This window comes from Chanodichthys erythropterus, chromosome 11 (genome assembly GCF_024489055.1).
Source record: "Chanodichthys erythropterus isolate Z2021 chromosome 11, ASM2448905v1, whole genome shotgun sequence".
NCBI classification, from domain to species: domain Eukaryota; kingdom Metazoa; phylum Chordata; class Actinopteri; order Cypriniformes; family Xenocyprididae; genus Chanodichthys; species Chanodichthys erythropterus.
This window is the reverse complement of record NC_090231.1, coordinates 40866463-40888681: the sequence shown is the minus strand read 5'-3', so window position 1 is coordinate 40888681 and position 22219 is coordinate 40866463. Positions and strand designations below refer to the sequence as shown.

At 37.5% G+C, this 22219-nt stretch overlaps 2 protein-coding genes across 4 annotated transcripts in view; one reads left to right on the top strand and one right to left on the bottom strand.

Annotated features, from left to right (window-relative positions):
• Positions 1 to 501: 501 nt before the first annotated feature.
• On the bottom strand, positions 502 to 18251 carry sf3b2 (splicing factor 3b, subunit 2). The gene is made up of 22 exons (XM_067399826.1): positions 18108 to 18251; positions 17668 to 17711; positions 17535 to 17594; positions 17270 to 17425; positions 16859 to 16921; positions 16391 to 16520; positions 15300 to 15403; positions 15108 to 15216; positions 14729 to 14829; positions 14437 to 14634; positions 13026 to 13148; positions 12858 to 12938; positions 12327 to 12554; positions 9568 to 9717; positions 9391 to 9480; positions 9121 to 9228; positions 8083 to 8190; positions 7270 to 7412; positions 7081 to 7182; positions 5783 to 5882; positions 1895 to 2095; positions 502 to 762 (listed from the first exon to the last, which is right to left on the bottom strand). Exons 1-22 carry the CDS (start codon positions 18211 to 18213, stop codon positions 691 to 693), a joined length of 2577 nt encoding a protein of 858 aa, XP_067255927.1. The 5' UTR covers positions 18214 to 18251; the 3' UTR covers positions 502 to 690.
• Positions 18252 to 19062: 811 nt separating this feature from the next.
• The window catches only part of capn1 (calpain 1), a 30243-nt gene continuing 27086 nt past the window's right edge, over positions 19063 to 22219 (top strand). For 2 of the 3 annotated variants that reach the window (XM_067399825.1, XM_067399824.1), the window contains exon 1: positions 19063 to 19251. The gene's annotated coding sequence lies outside the window, so the exon portion shown is untranslated. Of the gene's footprint in view, positions 19252 to 21746; positions 21855 to 22219 lie in introns of all 3 variants that reach the window. The other variant, XM_067399823.1, reaches the window with a different exon arrangement.

Here is a 22219-nt window from a genome sequence, read left to right as displayed (position 1 = left end):
AGTGAAAGTTTTATGTAGGTCAAACCAAATCACAGACATCAGGTGACTGTAAGACTTCCTGACAGGCCTCTCGCTTTCCCCCTGCTGGCCTGAGCATGTCAATGCAGACCTCAAAGGCATCAACCCATTTAGAAAAAAAACTTTATTTTTAACGAGATTAAAAACCCTAATAAAAACCCTATTCAGAGATAGCAGACATACAGAACAATAAATACCACAATATTTCCTGTAGTTTGAGGTTAATGACTAAGGTTTTTTAAAACCATATTAAAGTTTACACTCAAAGATTAATTTCTAGAAAACTACAAATATGTTTGTCATTTTACTACTCCTAGAATGCCATTTTAAACTGATATTTCTAGGTTTTCTAGGACAATAGAAACGCTGCATATAAATACAACATATTTCAGATATTAGCAGTAGCGTGAAGCCAAACAAACTAGAACTACATAAGCGAGTTGCTTGAACAGTTAAACCTAAAAAAAGTGAATGAATTGTTAAATAAAACACTGTAGCAACAGCTTGTCATGGACTGCCATTTTATTTACAAAAACATTGAGCATAAATGAAAAACGCCACTCACTGTAATGTTACGTACAAACACAAGTGTGCTTCTACACAATATCAGCAGATAAAAAGAATAAGAAATGAAGGATGAGTATCGCTGGTCCCCCACGGCTCTCGGCAGGGCTAAAACTTGAACTCTTTGTACTTCTTTGCTCCAGAGCGCGTATCCTGCGGCTGTGCCTTGCGCTTCTTTTGCTGCGAGGAATAGAGGATAGAAATATTTTAGGAAACATGATAACCATTTATAAATAAGACAAACAAAGATGGTTCATAAAACATCTTATTTTATCAGCTGCATTTAAAGTGGCTCTCCTAGAGCTATATTTTTATTGTGCACCATTTAGTGAAGACATGTTTCCTCTTTAAAGGATTAGTCCACTTTCAAATAAAATTTCCCTCAATTTACTCACCACCATGTCATCCAAGATGTTCATGTCTTTCTTTCTTCAGTCGAAAATAAATTAAGGTTTTTGATAAACATTCCAGGATTATTCTCCTAATAGAGTACTTCAATGGCCTCCAAACAGTTGAAGGTCAAAATTAGTTTTAGTGCAGCTTCAAAGGGCTTTAATACGGAAGGTGGAATGGCGAAGCACTTGCAAGATGATCATTTGTGTTTATAAAGCATACATTTGTATTTGTATTTTTTTTTAAAGAAAATTACTGATCATTTCCCTTATTCCTCGTCTGGTATCGTTTAAAGCTGCACTAAAACTAATTTTGACCTTCAACCATTTGGAAGCCACTGAAGTCCACTATAAGGAGAATAATCCTGTAAATTTTCATCAAAAACCTCAATTTCTTTTCAACTGAAGAAAGGACATGGACATCTTGAATGACATGGGGGTGAGTAAATTATCAGGACATTGTATTTGAAAGTGGACTAATCCTTTAATATTGCAATTCTACAATTTTATTACATAGTAACCTCTGCAAAACCTTTCCATATCATGAGCAGGTTATTGATTTATCCAAAATTCAAAATGTGGAAAGTTACTAAAATGTGGCATAAAAGACAAGAAAGTCTATTTAGGATTGTGATGTGTAATTACACACATTTAGCCTCAGTTTGAATATAATAATAATAATAATAATAATAATAATATATAAGAGGATGATCATAGAAATTTGGAGGACAAAAAAAAAAAAAAAAAATCCCAATGAACTTAAATTAGCTATATTTAATGTAATAAAGCAACAACTTTTTTCTTTGTTTTTGCAGTGATATATGATCTGAACACTTTTGCTGCAGTTAAACTGGAGCTCTTATGATTGGGCAGCATTATTTCAGATCCTCCAATCACTGAACCGATCCATCTCAACTCACCTTCTGTTTAGCCGCGTGTTCAGCCACCATGTCGCTGAAATCTTCTTTCTCCACCTGCGCCTGCTGCTCCCTGACGTGCTCCTCGTACTTCTGTGTCATGGCCATGGGGTCCAACTCCAGCTCCTCTGGAGCCAGAGCCACTTCCACAGCCTGAGAGTCTCCGCCCAGAGCCGAGACTCCGCCCTTACGGCTCGTCACCGCCTGGATCAATGACGGAGGAGAGCAAGACAAAATGAGAGGGGAAGTAGCAAAAAAACATGAAAGACACACATCAGGTCAAGTCACATTTATTTATATAGCACTATATGCTAGTCAGTTCACAGTAATAAACAAGAAAATAACAGTGTTCATGTGAAATTCATCAATTATGAAACATTTAAATTCTATGGTAAAGCAGGCCTACAGAAGACAAGTGTCATTATTCAGCTCAAGTCAGTTCAGTTCAATAACAAAGGTAATCAATTATGAAACTAGTTCAATTCAGCTATAAACAGCTCTACTAAAGAGTGTTACTAAGGGGCGAGACCACAGAAGTGATGTCTCACACTCTTTGAAGCAAAGCACGAGAGATCACTTCCGTCATCAGAACGCGTTTTTTGACCTCACTAACCGGATGTGCTGGGCAGTTGGACAAAGTGGTGTTTTAGGGGTAAAATATAATATAAATACTGTTCGGTTTCTTGCACAAACTGATTGTTTTGTGTCTTAGGTAGGGCTGTAACGATATGCGATATGAAACTGAAATCGCGATACGCAGGTCCACGAACCTGTATCGCGATGTGAGAAGGCAGAATCGCGACACACCCCTTCCAACTCCCAGAGTTATCCTTCTTGTCCAGATCCAATGCTACCACATTTTTAAATTACTATAAGTATTAGGGGTGTAACGATTTATCGTAGATGGTGTGTCTCAATCAGCTCTCTAGTTCAGTAAGTGTTTCGGGCACACATTGAATCTTGCAAGCAGGTTTAAACGTTTCTCATGTCAGTCTCTTGCATGGTCGCGTGAGAAAAGTCGTGACTTTCTTTCACCGCAGTGCACAGCAACAGCTGTGCTCACAGAAAAGCAAAAGACGCTTGCGATGCTTTGCTTTAAGAAGTTCTGTGGGGCCGTTCACATATTGCGTCTTTTCCGCGTGCAAGTCAGTTATTATTTTCAAATGTAGCCGCTCATAATGGGATCGACGCGCATGCAATTCTCAACTTCTCAGAATGCCGCAAGCGCACCGCAGGTCGTGTGACAAGAATCAACCGATCAGCTATGGCCTTTCCGTAACAAAACATCAAAAGCTCAGCCGAACAGCTGATCGTAGCTGTACATGGTGGTTTTTATATCTTATCTCCATCAATATATCTCGTAGTAAAACTAATGCAAGGGCTAGAAATCATTTATCCTTTGCAGAAACATCCTGATCCACTTGGAGAGCTCAGTTCATGGTTGCATAGCAACGACTGACACCACGGGAGCGCAAACGCTTTGGAAAGAAGGAGAAGCGGTGCAGCCGCGCCTTCCACACGTTTTAGACGCGATATGTGAATGGCCCCTATTCATAATTCTAAGTTCATGTTAAATTTAACATTTTTTTTCAGTGACAGACAGCCCTTTTCAACTGTTAATTTGAATACAGAAGGTTTTTATTAAACCCTGAAATGTGATCTTGTATGTACAACAAGGAAAATTATTGAAATTTGTTTATGTTTTTATAAATCTTGTTTGAATTTCAGTTTCATTTTGTTCAAAATATCGTGATACGTATCGTGTACTCCGTATCGAGATACGTACCGTATCGTGACCTGAGCGTATCGTTACACCTCTAGTCTTAGGACAATGTGTCGTCACGAGCCGCAGGGTTTAATTTGGATTTGTTTTTTGTACTCTTATAGATGGAGTTCCCATTGCCATGCATTATAAGACTGACAGACCACAACGGTTGGAGTTAAAAATGCATCATTTGTGTTCTACTGAAGAAACAAAGTCACCTACATCTTGGATGCCCTGGGGGTAAGCAGATAAACATCAAATTTTCATTTAAAATATTTAGGGGAAAAAAAAAAATCCTCTTTTGATTTAATCGTACTTGTAGGGTTATTAAAAGCAAATATCCACTCCGGACATCACTTTTGGCCACTACTATACTGAATATTAATTCTCTTATAAACCCCAACTGATCAAGCCAAAGATGACAAATCTCATTCATTTCACATTCACTGCAGTGGCATTAACACTATATAGCTGACATTTCTACTGCAGCATGATACACACACCATCATATCCGCCCAGCTGTTCGCTTCTGCGCATCACTGTGACACACTTGCGATCGTTTATATTCTCGCTGTCGTTTTAAATGCAAACGAGCCCCATATGGATGGAGTCATTTGCATTTGATGACTGTGAGAAATGAGATGCAGATCTGATGGAGACGTGTGAAGTCAGCGCTGTTATCAGAGGCCTGTAAAGGTTATCTGCTACCTAGACATCTAAATCAACTACACCGAGAGAACTCCGGGATACGAGACAGATGTTGTCTGGCTGCAACCGTGTAAAACACCAGAGGCGAAATGATTACTATTGAAAAAAAACTAATTGTTTGGCTCAGTAAGCACTGATTCATCTCATGTATCATCTCAAGCATCTGGTTTTGTTTTTGAAAATATCAATGGGAAGATGATGCATAATGAGTAATTGTTTTTAATTAACAATATTTTAGGCTTAAATGAATGAGGGAACATGTGCATCTTTGGTCCTGTAACTTTCTTATCCACCTTTTTATGAATGAGTCTGCTGTGTTTTAAATTATGGGTGGTTTGGGGAACTTCCATTCAAAAAAAGACTAAAATAAACCATTCCAAACAATAAGGTTGTGTTATAAATACCATTTATATATCAGTTTGACTAAACGATCTGTACATCTGCCAAGATAATCCAACAACCAATGTAACACTTGGTATTTCAATGTGGCATCGGTGTCACAAGAATGTTGCAAGAGCTCTTTTCAGTCCGAAAAACAGGGAAATACAATCCGTTATCTTTCAAAATGACAGAAAGCACTTTGAAATATCCATCAATGTTCCAGATGATGACAATATTTTTGATGTTTTTTTTCCCCTTTGTTTTTTATGCAACTTATACTTAACATTAATATTTAACATTTGTAAAATATTTCTGCAAAAAGACTTGTTTGGGCTTTTGGGTCTGCTGAAATTTGTTCATAATTTTACACTTAAGTTGGACAAAATGTCTTATTTCATTAATGTTTTAAGAGGAGAATAAAGTAACCTCCTACCCAGGTTTTGCAAATGCTTGTTGCGAGTTTATTGGCAGTTTTTTGTATATTTTATATAATCATTGTAGATGTAAATATCTTAGCAAGAGATACAACGATGACTGATTTTTTTTTTTTTTTAAAGTAGTCTGTTATTCTGTAATAAAGATCTAATCAATTTACATTAAAACCTATTAGAATTATTGTTGCATTCATGGATATTAAACAAGATTGGCAGATTTTGTATAGTTTAAATGAAAGTTACTCCCATAATTGAAACAAAAATATGCTATAAACTGATCTGAGAAATTGAACACCCCTGTGGCTGTTTCCATTCATTTAACTTGTATGCAGAATTGGAATGTCACATAAAACATTTGCGAATAAAGCAGCATTTTCATCCCATGTGTTCTAGAGAACAAACTAATCACTTCTTGGGAAATAGGCACTAAATATGTGTAATAAAAATGGAAGTTGCTGCAAATCGGGGAAGCCACCGTGGCTTTATTTTCATACATCATAAATGACTCAGAGCAGAAGATGAAACACAAACTAAATTTGCATAAAAATAGGTGGATGGAAACATTGCTTATGACACACGCAACAATCTCACACACAGCCGTACCGCAGTCATGTCGTAGATGTGTGTGGAAGCCATCATAGCAGCCCCGACTGGTCCTGTTCTCCTCTCCGGAAGCACTGTGAACAGCTGAGGTGTCTCGTTCCTGAAAGCACAAACAAGCACAAGTGTTAAATAAGCAGCGATTTATCAGATGCTATTCTCTGCTCGAGGAGAAATGGTGAGAGTTCACAAAATCAACACTTACAGTGCTCAAACCTACAAGCTTCTGGTGAACAGCCCACATCTTAAACCACTACACCACACATTAGGTGCACATGTAATTGTAAGTTTATTGGCAAGATTAAAAATGAGGTTCTGTAGCACTAATGGAGTTACAAATTAAATTGCAGTCCAGTCAATGTGCCTTATGGGGCTTGGAGCTCTCACAAACAGTATAAACAGTGCAATAATCACAGTGCACTTTTTTAATAAATCAACATAGTTGTCTCCACATAATAAACTGGGCTAAATCAAATTTTAAATGACCTATAAAGCCTACTGTATCATTTTTGATACATAGATTTATGAGACCTCTCCATCAACAAGATGATAACTTTGCTAAAGAAACTTGTTGCACACAATCGACTACATGCCTTCCGTCATCTGTTTGATAGTTTATACTTTTTAAAAGGCCTTTTAATATAATTGTAAAAATCCACGTTCAGTTTGTGGTTCACATGTTTTTGCTGTGAAATCTACTGATTTTTATAAAGTAAACATAAGAATAACTTTTAAATTGCTATTAATATTTCAAGAGCATTTACTGGACTGAAGTAGCTTAGGTTTATCCAGACATTTTTTAAATCATGTTAAAATGTGAATCTCAAATATGATCAGAGGAAGGTTTATTTGTTCATTACTGTAGTATTGCATTATGTTTTAAAACTACAGAGCTCTGATCATAAAAGTAATCATTTCAGTTTCATCTTACTGAGACATTATTGGCAGATATAGAATGACGACTTATCTTTATATGCATTTTATGCAAGATCTCATTGATTTACAAGTAGCAGAATTTCATCTTACTTTTTGGCGCTATAAATATCAGCATCTGCAACAAATCACATTTTTTGCAATTTCCATATTCTCATTTTATGAGGCATAAAAGCCTGATGTATCATGTATCTCATGTACATATATATATATAAATTGCATGTGTTTTTTTTTGTTAAGATTTTCTCTAAAGGGTCAACATTTTATATACAAGGCTTTACAGGGTTAGATAGATGGAAAAGCAAGATTTTAAGGCCTTAAAATTAACTCTGCTCCTCATATACATTCATATTTTCACAGACACTCACCCGTCCATGATCTCTTCGATCTTCTTCTTCCTGAGCTCAATGAGCTCTGGAGTTTCCATGCCGGCAGGAACGGAGGAGAAGCCGCCCGGAGTGATCAAACCGCTGTAACAACAATGAGAAGAAACAGTCATGCCAAACACTTGCAAGTGAATCAGAGCTGGAGACAGAATCATTGAGATGAATCGGCACCTGTCTGCAGGTGTGAAGAAACCCGTTTCATCTGGTTTTTCCTCGTCGCTCTCCTCCTCCTCTTCCTCCTCAGATGATTCCTCATCAGATGGCTCCAGTTCACCCCACGGGGTTCGGTCTACTTCCTCTTCCTCTGCTTTGGCCTGTCAACATCAGACAAACAACAGAATTAAGTCAAGTCACATTTGTTTATACAGCACTTAATACAATACAGACTGTTTCAAAGCAACTCCACATGAATAAAACAGAAGAGTAACAGTGTTAATGCTGTACAATTCATCAATTATAAAATGAAATCAATTTAAGCTGTCAAGCTTTAGTTTTAGATCAGTATTGTTTTAAATCAGTTCAATAACAGTGTCAACTATCAGCCGAGTGCTTTTGACAATATATTTACTTGAAGTCATCCTGAGATTTGAAGTTAATATTTCAATAATTAAACATGCATTCATTTTTGTAGTTCTCAGATGTTGGTTAATGCAGGAAAAATAAAATCATCTTTTTTTTAGTTTAACTATTAGCTTTATCAACTCATGAATCCCATGGGTTTGGGAAACCCTGTTTTTGAGGAAAGATGACTCGTAATAAGTTTTACTTAAATTACATTTTATGAAAAATTGCATCCTTGATTATTTTCTGTATCAACAGTTTTATAAAAATCAATAAGCCATTTTGCTTTAAGAGGTTGTGTTATATCGCACAAACAGTTGTTCCTCAGCACGTTGTGTTTAACAATGCTGTTTAAATGTTACTATATTCACAATATGAGACAACCATTTGTGCTTAAATGTGCAACTAATTTTGTGTCCTCACCTGGAAGTCTATGGAGTTGGTTCCGAACACATCTCCGTACAGCGGTTTTCCTGTTTCATCCACAGGAGGTTTTCCCCACCCGCCGGCATGATACCCGAACGAACAGCTCTGAAAGAGACACAGATCTCAGTATGAACATCTCAGCTTTATATGAACATTACACTCATGATGCCCATCACATTAGGTTTTAGAACAGTTTTTCATGATCATATTGTGTTAATCAGGTCCTCTAATAGAGAATGATGCATATTTGTTGTTAGAGCATCATTAATTTTATTAAATCACTTGGAAGATCTCCTTCTTCCTCATTAAAGGTTCCTCTAATCAAACATGACGGGTCAGAGTTTTGCATATCACTGCTGAAAGTATTAGCATAATTTTATATAAATTGTGAAAAATAACAATTGCATAATGCAGGCAAACACAGTGGTTCCACACATTTAATTAATGAACTTCCTAACTTAATTGACTAATGAACTTTTAAATATTTAATAGAGCTCACACTCACAAACAGTATTTTTCTAGACTAAGAAATAGTTTCAAACTGAGCATAAATAGAAGCATCGCCGCAGCTCACCGGCACCATCTTGTGCACATAGGCTATACTCATTTCACTTGTGAAAAGTCCTTTACATTTGCCAAACATAGAACTCTTGGGTGTTTTTAATATTAAAAAAAAAAAAATAGACAAGCAAGCCTAGCCCAGCTGAGAAAAAGTCATGCAAAAGTAACAACACATAACTTTACATAAAAAGTAATCAACTACATTTTTAGGGAGTAGTGCAATATTGTAATGCATTACTTTCCACAATACTATAATTTTCAAAAATGTAAAAAAAGTAAATTAAAACGCAGCAAGCCAATTATACTACCATTAAAAAAAAAAAAAAAAAAAAAAAAAAAAAAAAGGAAAAGCATCTAATACTTTCCATTAAAAAGTGACAAATAGTTAATTTTACAAGGATTTAGGCATGTGTAGGAAAAAGTGTTACTTATGAAAGTAACATTCCTCTACACTTTTTTCCCCAGTGTGTGTACCTCAGGAATGGGGGCGTTGAGGCCAGGGATCTTCAGGTTGGGGTAGGAGGGTGGAGGTCCATATCTCTGCATGGCGATCAGCCACGGCGGAGGAACTTTATGAGAGTTCTGCAGAGATAAATGTGAAAAAGCAGCTAAAATTAGAAAAAAAATTACAAACACCTAGTGCATGAAAAGCTCTACTACAATTTCATACAACAGTTGCTTTGCGCAAGCAGCTCAAAAAGGAAAAGCTTTGTTGTGTAATGCAATGCAGGATGAAGCACTCACAGGTCCTGTGGGCATCCCGAGAGCAACCCTCAGCTCATCGGACAGATCGCCTGGTTTCTTCTCCTTCAGCCTAGTTTCAAACTCCTTTCCCTGAAAAAGCAAAAGGAGTTATTTTTTTCTTAGAAAGTGCCATCATGACAAACAAACTGACATAATGATCAGGTAACACCAGCGCACCTCATAGTACAGGTCCCCGTGTATCGTGAGCTTCGGTTTGATCTGCCATTTGAAGAAGGCGTCATGCAGCTTCTGGTAGTCGATGTCAATTTTCCCCATCTTGGGCCGAACTTTCTCTCTCATTTTGGTCTTCATGGTTTTGGCATCTTCCTACAGGGATACGGAGACGTCAGTAAAGCTGACAGCAGAGGGAAATTCATCAACCAAGAACATTAAAGCTTAAATTAACCAGGCTGACAATATTATAAACAACAAGCAAGCACAATCTCATATGGAAAAGGCACAATAACATGCCAGATGAAGCAAACAAAAGATCACACATCAGTGCCACTTCTGACAACCTCATGAGCTCATGTGCCACATTTCTAGACAGTAAAGAAATACAGAGCTGCTCTGCACAATGATTTACTCAATGCTATTCAATTGCAGAGCTCATGTTTGACAAAAAAAAAACCAAAAAAACAAAAAACAGATTTTTTTGTCAGCTAGGGGTGTAACTATACACTCATGTCACAATTCGACACAAATTGCAATACTGATATGATACGCAATATTTTAAGTCAAAATAAAGACAGTTTTACATTACATTATATTCAACACACACACACATACAGGGAGTGCAGAATTATTAGGCAAGTTGATTTTCTGATCATTTTTTTTCCAAGCACATTTTACCAATTCCAATCCACATCAATCTTAATAACTACTATTAATACATGAAGACTGGGTTTTTATAGGCCTTATAGACAGATAGCTTGAGAGTGACTCCTGAAGGACCAGCACCACATCCTCTTGTACCACTGTTTGAAGAATTTATCTTCCAGAATCTGGCAGTAAGGTGTGGGAGTTCACTTTTAGTCCATCTCTTATCCTGAAATGTCCATCTTGCAGAGATGGACTAAATGATCTTCCAAAACTTACTGCCAGATTCTGGAAGATAAATTCTTCAAACAGTGGTACAAGAGGATGTGGTGCTGGTCCTTCAGGAGTCACTCTCAAGCTGTCTGTCTATAAGGCCTATAAAAACCCAGTCTTCATGTACTTTATAACACTTCAGCTTGTGATTCTTATTAAGAGCAGGTCGCTTTTTAGGATTCTTCACCTAACCTAAGTCTCTGAGATCCTGACACCTCACACTTCTGAAAACTCCAGGTAGGTTTCAGTACTGGGAAATGGTGGCGCTGGAGACTAAAGGGTTCCTGATGGTTTCACACTTAATTCTTCACCTTAATTCTTAATTATTTTGCAGTTAACGTGTCTTTTCTTCTCCAGCTGTTTTTGTATGACCCAGCTGACCCAATGAGCATTTCACTGTCCAATGGTCATGCTTTAACTTTGCAATTTCTAGTATTACATTAGTATTGCGTCCTTCTCATGAGTATTTAATAATTTTTGACTTTTCAGTCTGAGTTAAATCTCTTTTTTGGCTCATTTTATCTGTAAAAGAAAACCTGCCTAATAATTCTGCACACCTGAATATAGGGCATTCTTCATTTCCAGCCTTCATGAACAATTATATATCACTTATAAATGATTAAAAACAATATTAATAGTAGTTATTAAGATTGATGTGGATTGGAATTGGTAAAATGTGCTTGGAAAAAAAAATATGATCAGAAAATCAACTTGCCTAATAATTCTGCACTCCCTGTATGTCTGTGCTTCATTGGTTCTCTCCCCTATTCTCACCCTCTACACTCCCACTTTTCCAGAGCTTTACACGCCCATTTTAACAGACTTTGAGCTTTGAGGTGTGAGCGACCAGGGTAAAACAGGGGGGTTCATGACCCTTTAAAATAAATAATTCTCATGTTTTGATCATGTACCTTTCCCGCAGCAGCTCACTCTGTTTCTTCCACTATTTTTATATGCATTTTGGTTCATAGAAATGCGTTATTCAGTGCTGTTATTTGACGCGACTGGTGGAAGTCTTCTGTGCATGGTGGGTGGAGCCAACTAATCGATAATGAGAATTGTTGTCGATTTTCATTATCGATTTTATCGAACAGTTATTGCAGCCCTAATATATAGTAGTTTATTGTAGTTATCACTGAAACTCATGCAGTACTCAAGCTTTCAATGCAGGCATTCGTTGGATCTCTTAGACAACCTGCACACGCACAGACACTCTCTGTGCTCGCTATGCCCTGCCTCTCCCTCTATTAATGCACTTACATATAAGAATAAACCATCTTACATGCTTTAAATAATCATACTACTAAAACTAAATGTGATATGGTGATTTAAATTATGTTTGCGCTTTCACTTTGAGAAGTACCATTCCTTTAGATGATCAATACAATCAATCACAGTTCTTATCACAAGAAATTGTATAAAAATGAAGTGTAAATTGTGAGTTAATTAAATGGGGTTTAAATGGGGGACAGAAATCTCAGGTTTGAACTGACATGAGGGGAAGACAAATTACAGAATTTATATTTTTTGGGTGAATAATACCTTATATACAGTAAGCCGAGCTTTGGATAAAAACTAACTATATTGCAAATCATATCGTTTACACCAACGACACATATAGTCGCATTTTTATATCACCATATCTCCATATAACGATGTATCGTTGCACCCCTAATTGTCAGCAGATCCATTTTTATGAACACTACATTATTAAATATTAAAGTGGAAAGGTCTTGCACACTGACGTTACTTTCAATTTTTATAACCTTTATCCAAACAGCTTTGTTCTGGTTTTAGGCCCTTGTTCAAAAAAATTTGATCAAACATATGAACTCAAGCAGTACCTTTTCCTGCAGGGCTTCTCTCATCTCCTGGATGCCGGTTCTCCTGATGAACTCGGGCAGCTCAAACGGAGGTTTCTCTATGCCTCTCTTCCCCTGCAGGTACTTTCTCTTGAAGCACCAGTGACGCGGCACGGGCACAGTGTTCCTGGTAGCCTTCAGGTGAACCAGCAGCTTGGGCTCCTGCGCAGTCACGTCGTGCATCTCCACCACGTCAGGACGGGCTACAAGCTGACAGACAGAGGAAGGGGCAACTGTTATGAAGGGTGACAATTCAATTTTACCTAACATTAGTACTGAAAACAGCAACAATTCCCACTTTGAAATGACTGGACCATGTTATTTGAGTGCCAAGTAAAGATTGAAAATGCAATTATGATTAAAATTGTTATTTTATTTGAACTACGATGCTTTATTGTTATGCTTTTTGTTAAGGACATTTACAAGTCTTTTAATATGCATTTTAATCTAAACAATGAACTAAGGTGGTTTTAATGGTGATTTTGATAAAATAAAGAGAAAAACTCATGTTACCTGTTTGAGCTCCGCCACTGTCAATCTGTTCATCCTCCTCAGTTTCTTTTTGGACAGTTTGGGTAAGTCCTTCTTGGTTTCCTGTCAAAGAGGTAGTGGAGGGGTTAGACAGGAACATCATCAGGAGACCATAAGAGCTGGATGACTTTCATGTGGCCTTCAACTCACCTCATCACTGTCATCACTGTCTTTCTTCTCCAGCTCGAACCCCTTCTTCTTAAAGGAAAGAATTTCTGGCTTTTCGGGCTTCTCCGGCTCTTTATCCTTCTCCTTTTTCACATCATCTGTCAGCTGTAATTGAAAGCCATTTAATGCCACATCCATCAAAACATAATATTTCAGTCTTTAAAATCCCAGTCTAGGTGAATGAAACTGAATGGATGTCAAACAGTCAATGTTCGGTTCTTTGGGTCACTAGAGAAAAATATTAGTAAAATTCATGGGTATAAAAAGGTCCGCTTAAAATATTGGGAATGATAGGATTTATTTAAGCTAAAAAAATTATTTGCGTTATAATAATTATTTTGTTGCGTGATGGTCATTTGAGCATGGGCATGCGCGATTGCGCCGGAAGCTTCATGGAAGAAAAAAGCACGGAGTAGCGTCGATTATGATTCACCCATCGTCAGGAGCACACAGCCTGTTGGTATGTAGCGAGTTTAGAGCTTTTTGAACAGTTTATCATGAGTCACGGTCTACTGTAATTTAATATAGGAGTGTTTAAAGTTACCTGCCTGTGTTATTGTTGACATTGGCTGTGTTTAGTCCGTGCAGAGAGACTCGCTTTGTAGTCGGATTAGCGCGAGCGCTGTTCCAATCTCTCGTTCTCAGTATGCCCGTGCACTGGATATTTAACAAGTTACCAAGCAAATTAATGTAGCGCATTGTTGTGGTAAGCGACGGAGTTGCATTAATGTAATAAAACATTGAAGCGTAGTGTTATAATGATTGATGCACTTTGCCCGTCGACTCGTGTAACTGTTATACTCTGCGCATGAGCGCCGCTATGCATGATGGGAAATGTAGTTTGTAGTAGTATGGCGCTGTGTGAAACTGTATAGGGGATTATATGACAGTGTATTCTTGTTTACAGCAGAAACTGATCTTGTTATTTTATTGTAACTATTTCATGATACTTTATTTTGCATTATATGATAAATGGATATGTTTGTAACACTGTTTGTTTCTTATTTCAGGTTTATGACCTGTGGTCAATTGTATAAATAAACAAAATACTATACAAAGGACGAACACGAGTCATGCCATGTGTGCTGCCTGTCACTAGCCCATTCGGATGGCTGAGAATCTAAAAAATCCGAACAGTCAATCAAAAGATCTAAACTCAACACCAAATAAGCATCATTCCTCATACTTTCTCATATCAAATACAATGTTTTGCAGTTTAGTTTCAAGAAATGTTATTTTTGGACTTGGGAGAAAATGTTGAGCTCTAAAAGTATAAGTACAGTATGTGCAGATTCTCATCTCAAAATACCAAAGAAATTTTGCATTTGCCAACAATTTTCTGACATCCTGTAATGTAGCATCTGGAGTTCCTGTTAAGCCTAAAGCTTCTGACCTTGAAAGCCTCAAAGATCCTCTTAAAGAAGATGAAGTTGGGGTCGTAGATGGCGGGCTCCTCCGTCACATATTCAATCTCCACCTCGGGCTCCTTCTCGCGGCCCTCCTCTTTCTTCCTCTCCTCCTCCTGCTCCTTCTCCTGCTCCCGCTTCTTCTTCTTGTTCTTCTTCTTTCTGTTCCTGCGCTTGCGGTTCTTCTGCAAGCAAGTGAGAAGGAGTTAAGTAAAAGTGTTCAGAAGAAAGATCAATGAGAGCCTTGCAAATGCTGATAAAACAGGTGAGGAGACCTACTTCTTTTTTAGAAAGACCGCTTTCATCATCATCATCTGAGTATCCACGGGCAGAGGAATTGTTTATGTCCATCTCTGCTGACTCTTCATCATCTTCCTCTTCTAAAGGTAAAAAGATCCACAAAAATCAGTTAAACAACATTTCTGTATTGTTTAAATGTAAACAAGCGTTAACCTTCACAATGATTGATTTCATTACTTCACATGCCCCCAGCTTGCAAATTCAAGTCTCAAAAGTAAATTCAGTGTTTCTCCCACTGGCAATTAGACTTGATGTGCTCAAGTGCTCTCATCCCGTAAATATGATCATTAGTGACATTAAGGCAGCATTTGAGCATAAAATCAACCCTGTGGATTAGTGATCAGTTCCTTATAGTGACCTGTAGGGGCGACGCTGAGCTGCTCCTGCCTCATTTCCTTCAGCTGCAGGATCTTCTCCAGAGCCTGAGGAATCTTCGGCCCAATGCCAACATCTTCACCCTGCCATGCCTGAACACACAAGTCAAGATCAGTAAAGAGATTGAGTTCATAAGTCAAACAGATCACGCATTGAGGCTTTCAGGGTCTCGCACCTCTCTGGCATCCTCTCCTGGAGGGGGCGGGACTTTCTGCCGTTGATTGGCAGACTGGGGCACCACAGAAACACCTGGAGGGGCCGGGCCACCTTGAGTCCCAACTACAGGAGAAAATCAATGTTTAAAGTAAAAATCACCCTGATCAATATCAGATTTCTTGTCTTGTTGTCTTAAAGGGATAGTTCACCCAAAAATTTATATTCTGTCATTACTCACCCTCAAGTTGTTTTGAAGTTGAATTAAGTTCTTTTTTTCTGTTGAACATAAAGGAAGATATTTTGAAGAATATAGGCAACCAAACAGCTGCTGGTCCCCTTCGATCATTCTTCGAAATACCTTCTTTTGCATTTAACAGAAGAAAGAAACTCCTACAGGTTTGGAACAACTTGAAGGTGAGTAATGGATGACAGAAATTTCATTTTGGGGGAACTATCCCCTTAAGGCAAGACACCATAGGTGAATAGGGTGAAAAATGTAAGTAATAAATTTCACCATACTTCCCTAGTTGATTGATTAAAAATTGCAAACTTTTTTTTGCATTACAAGTTTTATGAAACATTCGGTTTAAATGTGCAAATGAGGCATTATCTAATTACATATGCACTCATTTTCAGAAAGCTGAACACTGATAAAGCCAGATTCAAAATTCTAGTTTCATTTTGTTGACAAAGGTTTTTACTGAGGGGATTTTGGATTTATCTTTCTATCACTTCATAAATCAGAAAATACTGTTAATAGTCAGAAAACCATATTAAATAATATAAAATAAATAAAGTGTAATTAAATAAACAAGTGTATTTTGGATGTTGTCTTTCCACTAGTGTAAAAGTACACGTTACGGATGCAAAATAGACCAGAATTTACCTGAATCTACCAAATTTTCGGATGAAAAATGTTTTTGCCTGTAGTGTCTTGCCTCTTATATATTCTCATTAAAATACAAACACAGGACATCCAATAGGCATGATCTGATATAAGGATGACATGATCTGATGTTTGGGCATAAACTAAGAGTTGTTAACGAAAGCATCATGGAGAATCTGTTTTCCCATATTTTTCCCCATTATAAACTCTATGGGGCGGCTGACCTCTGAGAGGGGGGATGGGGGGCAGGAGGTTGGGTCGAGGACCCAGTTCAGGTCCTCTTGGGCCTGGTGCTGCCCCCTGCTGGACTTTAGCAAGTTCCTGCTGCCTCTCGTGTTCCAGAAGCACAGCAGCCTGAGAGAGAGAGACACACAAACACTCACTGTTAGACCTTTAAACTTGAGTCATTCATACTAATTTACACTAAGTCAAAGGAATACAAATTAAGAAAAATGCCAAAACAATGTGAATGTGATAGGTGAAAGCAAATTCCTTAAATTCCTAAAATTGTACAGGTACACAACCTACATCACAGAATATGGATCAAAATACACCGCCCCGGGAAGTGTATTTTGAGGTCAGTACAATTTTTATTGTTTTTAAATTATTCACATTCATATAGCTGTTAATGTTTGTGTTATAAGACACCATTTTGAAGACAGCAACACAGGTAAGTATAAGTGAGCATTCACCCGTTTCTGCTGCTCTAGAAGCTCCTGTTCCTTCATCTGCTCGTCCATCACCCGGGAATCACCCTAAACACACACAAATGGTTATAAACAACAGCATGTAAACTGCAGTCAGGTGACCTGAGCACAATGAACCTTTATTTCATTGTATTCTTAATAGTGTTTGACGATTTATCATCACAACACAATAAGCGTTTGCTTTGATTCTTAAGAAATACGTGTCATCATGCATGTCTCTGCTCAATTTTATGCCTATAGTATATCAAGCATTAATAGAAACATTTGGCAGTAGTTATTTTCCAAGTAGCAATAGTGGTGGAACTTGACAGTGAAGTCCTGCAAACATCCATTATCTACAACACAACTGCAGCTTGCATCTCAGCAAAATGTTTCACACAGTTCAGTGGTTCTCACCTGCACGCCTCTGTCGTCGTGCTGCATCATGCCAGGCGGCTCCATGCCCATGTGGATGGGTGGAGGGCCGCCCATCATATTCATGGCCTGCATCATGTTCATGCCCGGTGGAAGGGGCATTGAGGGCATCGGGGGCATGGGCGGCAGACCTGGCATCTGACAACACAGCAGAAATTTTAACACTTTTATTCTCAAGTATGTGATGCTTAGTCCCAATTAGAACACAAACACGTGATCAAATACAATAAAAGAAACACTGCAGTACCGTAGTCATGCCCTTTTCATCTCCTCCTGACATGTTCGGCTTGGTTAAGATCATCCCAGACTGCAGATTAAATAAATGTTATGCTCAGGCAAAGAAATAAAAGTTATGATAAGTTAAACTCTAAATAACTTACCTGTGCATACGATTTCAGCCTGTCTATGAGCTCCTCTCTGGGACCTTCAAAACAGAAAACCATAAGTGGAAAACAACTCTGGACTGAATTAAACTTGGTTTTACATGAGTTTTATATGTGCTGGTGTGTGACTGCAGTGTAAAACCGCTGCATTTAAATACATTCACAATTCTTGTTTACGGACAGATTCACACCGCGACATAACTTACTTAACGACATTCAACGCCAAAAATGTTTTAACTACCAGAATAAACGCAAAAACAGCTTCCCATAAAACATATTTACATATACTACACACGTTTACGCGAAGTTTCGAGCACTAAAGGCCTGCAGGGCATCAGACAGGGAAATAACAGGCTAACCGGCTAACGCTAGCTAACAAGAAAAAAAACTGAGTGAAACTCCGCTGCAGCGCTATTATTAAAACGTTTTCATCTCACCCATATTAGGAGCACCAAACTCGGCCAGTTTGGCCTGCAGCTCGCCGTGAGTCCATGTGTTAAAATCTATATTTGATTCCGAGCCCGGCGGCCCGTCGCTAGCCATGATGAAGCTCTACGGCACAAACACGTTCAGGCGCGAGGCATCACGGGAATGCGACGCACTACATTATGGGTTTTGTTGTTCATTATCGCTCAGTTTGAAAATGACGCGTTGGCGGTTGAGTTTCTCATGCAGCACCAAGCTGACATGAAATACGTTTAAGCACACACACACACACACACACACACACACACACACACACATATATATATATATATATATATATATATATATATATATATATATATATATATAAATATTTTTTTTAAGTATAAAGTAACGAACATATTTGTATGGTTTTCTCGTTATAGTTAACTATAATAGGCCTAACCCAGCAATAAACATGAGCGTTTAAATGAACAAGAAGAATATTACAGGTGAAATTTGGTTTCTCGACTGGGCAAATGTTTATATACAGTATATTTTTCTAGGCTGCGTTTACCATGTTCTGCCTGAAGGTGAAGGTCTTTCTAACATCAAAAAAAAGAAAGAAAGAAAAAAAAAAAAGGCTCGTGTTTGAGAATAGTGTTCAAAACAAACTTTGTTCATATTTAATAGCTACCAGCCTTTGATATTGAGCGTGCAGTATGCAAAAGCATATCGAAATGCAAAGGTATACAAACATCTTAAAAATGGTGTCAAGACTCTGATCTTTCAGTCTATACTATGAGATTTTGAGCTTATTTTGGTTTAAATAAACATTTTATTGTATTTATATAAACGTTTCTTGTGTTTTGTTCTTCTATTTATTTAATGGGAGCGTTTTAGTTTTGTCGCGTCGCGCCGTACGCTTAAATGCACTCTCTGATTGGCCGACGTATTACCACGTCACAACTCCATCCGCAACTCTGAGACGCGTCGCGTTATCACACATTGCGCAGACGCGCCTCGGATCCGCTGGGCGTTTGTGCTGCAAAATCAGTTGCAAGACGTTAAAACTACATTAACTCCAGATGTTTGCAGGATCGAACAATAACCAAAACTTCTGCATTATATAATAATTACTCATACTCGGAAGTGGACTGCAAATCAAAACACGAGGTAAGTCTGAACGCATCGTCTTTTCGTCATCCATGCAAGTGAGACTTTGACACTTTGTTGCACTTTTATTGTTTTAGTCTCGTGTTGTTGACATCAAACATGCTTTACGTGAAGGTTCTTATAAAATAATAGTTTGTCAGTCAATAGTCATAATTTTTTAGACTTTTAACACGTCTAAATGTGTATGAACTTCATTTCCTTGTTTTGCAGTTTCTTAAGATCGCCTCTAGAAACTATTATTAACTCATATTGTTTGCATGCATGCATGCATGCATTGACGTTATAAACTGGTAAAACGTTCAATAAACATGTTTAATGGTTGTGAATGTGTGTAGTTGTGTCAGAGCGTTGATACTTTCTGTTTACATTCAGATGGAATCATATTTATGCCACTTCTCTATAATAGCATCTGAATTGTTTGAGGCTGAATGCATGCATGTCCTGGCTATTAAAAGCCTTTTAAATGACACATACATGACACATACATGGTCAGCTGTTGTGGTCAGGGTGGGTTTCTTGAATGGCACAGGAAGTGATGAAAACAAAGCCCCATTATTTCTTGTCTAAAATCCCCTCTCAGGTCTCTTTGGAAGTACCAGGTGCTTGTTGTTGTTATTGAATAATGTAACTGGGAAACTTGAAGTACTACTTACACTTTACTACGACAGGAGGTTCCGGTCTTTTAGATGCCACAAACTCCTAATTATGATCATCCTTGTGCGAGGGACCCCATCCTAAAATATAATCTGTATAGGTTCTTGTATAAAACAGGTCTTAATAGGATGTAACGAGAGGTGAGCTGGACACAGAGGTGTTGTCAGTATTGTAGAGTTCTGCCACTATTGACATGTGATCATATCAGGAAGGTTAAAAGTTGGAATCAGTGCCACTATTTACATTAGGAAGAGTGCAGATGTTTTATAGCATGTAACAATCAAACCACGGAGGAAACGGTGTCATTGTAAGGGCAGTAGTTGTTCAGGGTGTTGTCTGTGTGAATTCTTTGAGTGACAGTGCAGCCGCGCCCAAACGTACATGACAAAATCCTGTCTGTAGGCTACGTTGACCTGAGCAAATGAAAAATGTCTGCTGTTTTCTAACATTATAAAAGAGTACAGAGAGTTAGGAATAGCAAATTTAAAATATAAGTTGATATTTTAAAGGAACACAAGTGTTAATTGTTATTCCTTCCATAACCATCATTAAAATTTTGTATCGCTTGTGCCGTAGTAGACCTTCTGTTGGCTCGGATCAGATGAGCTAACCTTCATTGCCCTCATGCATCAATGAGCTTTGGGCGCCCAACACCCTGTCGCGGGTTTGTGGCTCATGCCAATATTGGTAAATTCTGACCATAACAATTTAGTCCTTGTCAAAATCGTTCAGGGCTGCGCTACCCTGATCTTTATTCCTGCACATTTATTCTGCATTCAACACATTGATTTCAAGAACAGATTTTTCACTAATCATCTAATCTACTCAGAACTTAACATGTGACCTTGTTAGGAAATTTTCAACATTTTTACTTCACCACAGTGGAGGTGGTATATGACAAGTGGTCATATATATATTATTTTGCTCGAGAGTGTATTCAATTACACACATTATATAATATATGTAGCGGTCCTGGTATCGGTTTTAGGTCTTGTGGAACATGTTTTTCCTCAAACGTTTTTTCTCAGAACGTTTTCTCTCAGTCAGTGCACGTCTTCAGCCTCTCTGATTGGTCGACAGCATCTGTTCAAAAACTGAGTTTTCATGATGTGTCTTTACTTGTTTTTCTTTGTCATCTCTCATCCTTTTCTAGAGAGCTACGAAAAGGTTCCCACCCACAAGAGAGACAAATTCAATATTTATTTTAGCATATTTGTGAGCTTCTGCTCAATCAGGCTTGAGCACCTCCACCACCAGTAATGGATGAAAACATGAACATATTTCATGAAGATGGTTTTATGGGGTTACTGTAAGGGTGAAGCTCATGAAAACTGTCAATAAATACCCAGTGCTGCATTTCCCAAATGAAAAGAAACCACTGTAGTTTCTATGAACTACTTGTGATATATTTTACATTGTGACATTAATTTCAATCAATTCTCCTTACTGTAATACAAAAAAATCTGTTGTTTAAATTATAAACCTGCTCAACTTGTTTTTATAATAATAATAATAAACAAAGGTATGACATCCAAAGTAGTACAACTAGATTTCTTTTATCGAATCCAAAAGGTTTTAATTATATTTTGCTACATATAAAGGTATTTTAAAGTTTTTGAAGTGTCAAAAGGTCATTCAGTTTAACCGTCCAAAGGCCAATACAGCCATTTAATTTGTAATTAAAATATCTTAAAAATGAAATAAATGTATATATTTTTTATTCTGGCAAGATTTTATAACATCATACATCAACAAAATGGTATTAAAATTATGTGTAGAAGTCGTTGCTTTGTTATGAGATAAAATGTCCGGAAAAATACATTTCATTGATGTCATTCCAGTAACCAATATAAAGGGACCATTTTGGATCAAGTCATGCGGTCACTATCAAGAGACAGGATGTGACATCATTCAGACACCTGTAAAGGACCACATGGTCGTGAAGCAAAGTAATTAACTCTCTCTTAACTATTTGAAAAATTAATGTTTTCACTTGCTCATATGCATGTCCTGAAACATCAGGTCATTTGGTACAACTGCTATAAAGCATGAAAATGTTGTAATATTTTAAAAACTTGTACTAAATATAAAAGGTTTGATTGTCCTTTTGCTAGATATCAGCCTGTTAGCATTGTTTGAAAATATCGTCATACGTAAAACCGAAATTTCGGTTAAACCGAATGACTTTTTTGGTGACAAATTTTGTCCATCTTGTAAAAAATGACAAAAGCAGTGCTAATTGATTATAAAAACCCACATAATCTTATTGTTAACACTTAATAAAACTTCAAAATGAATTTTATCTCCATTATCT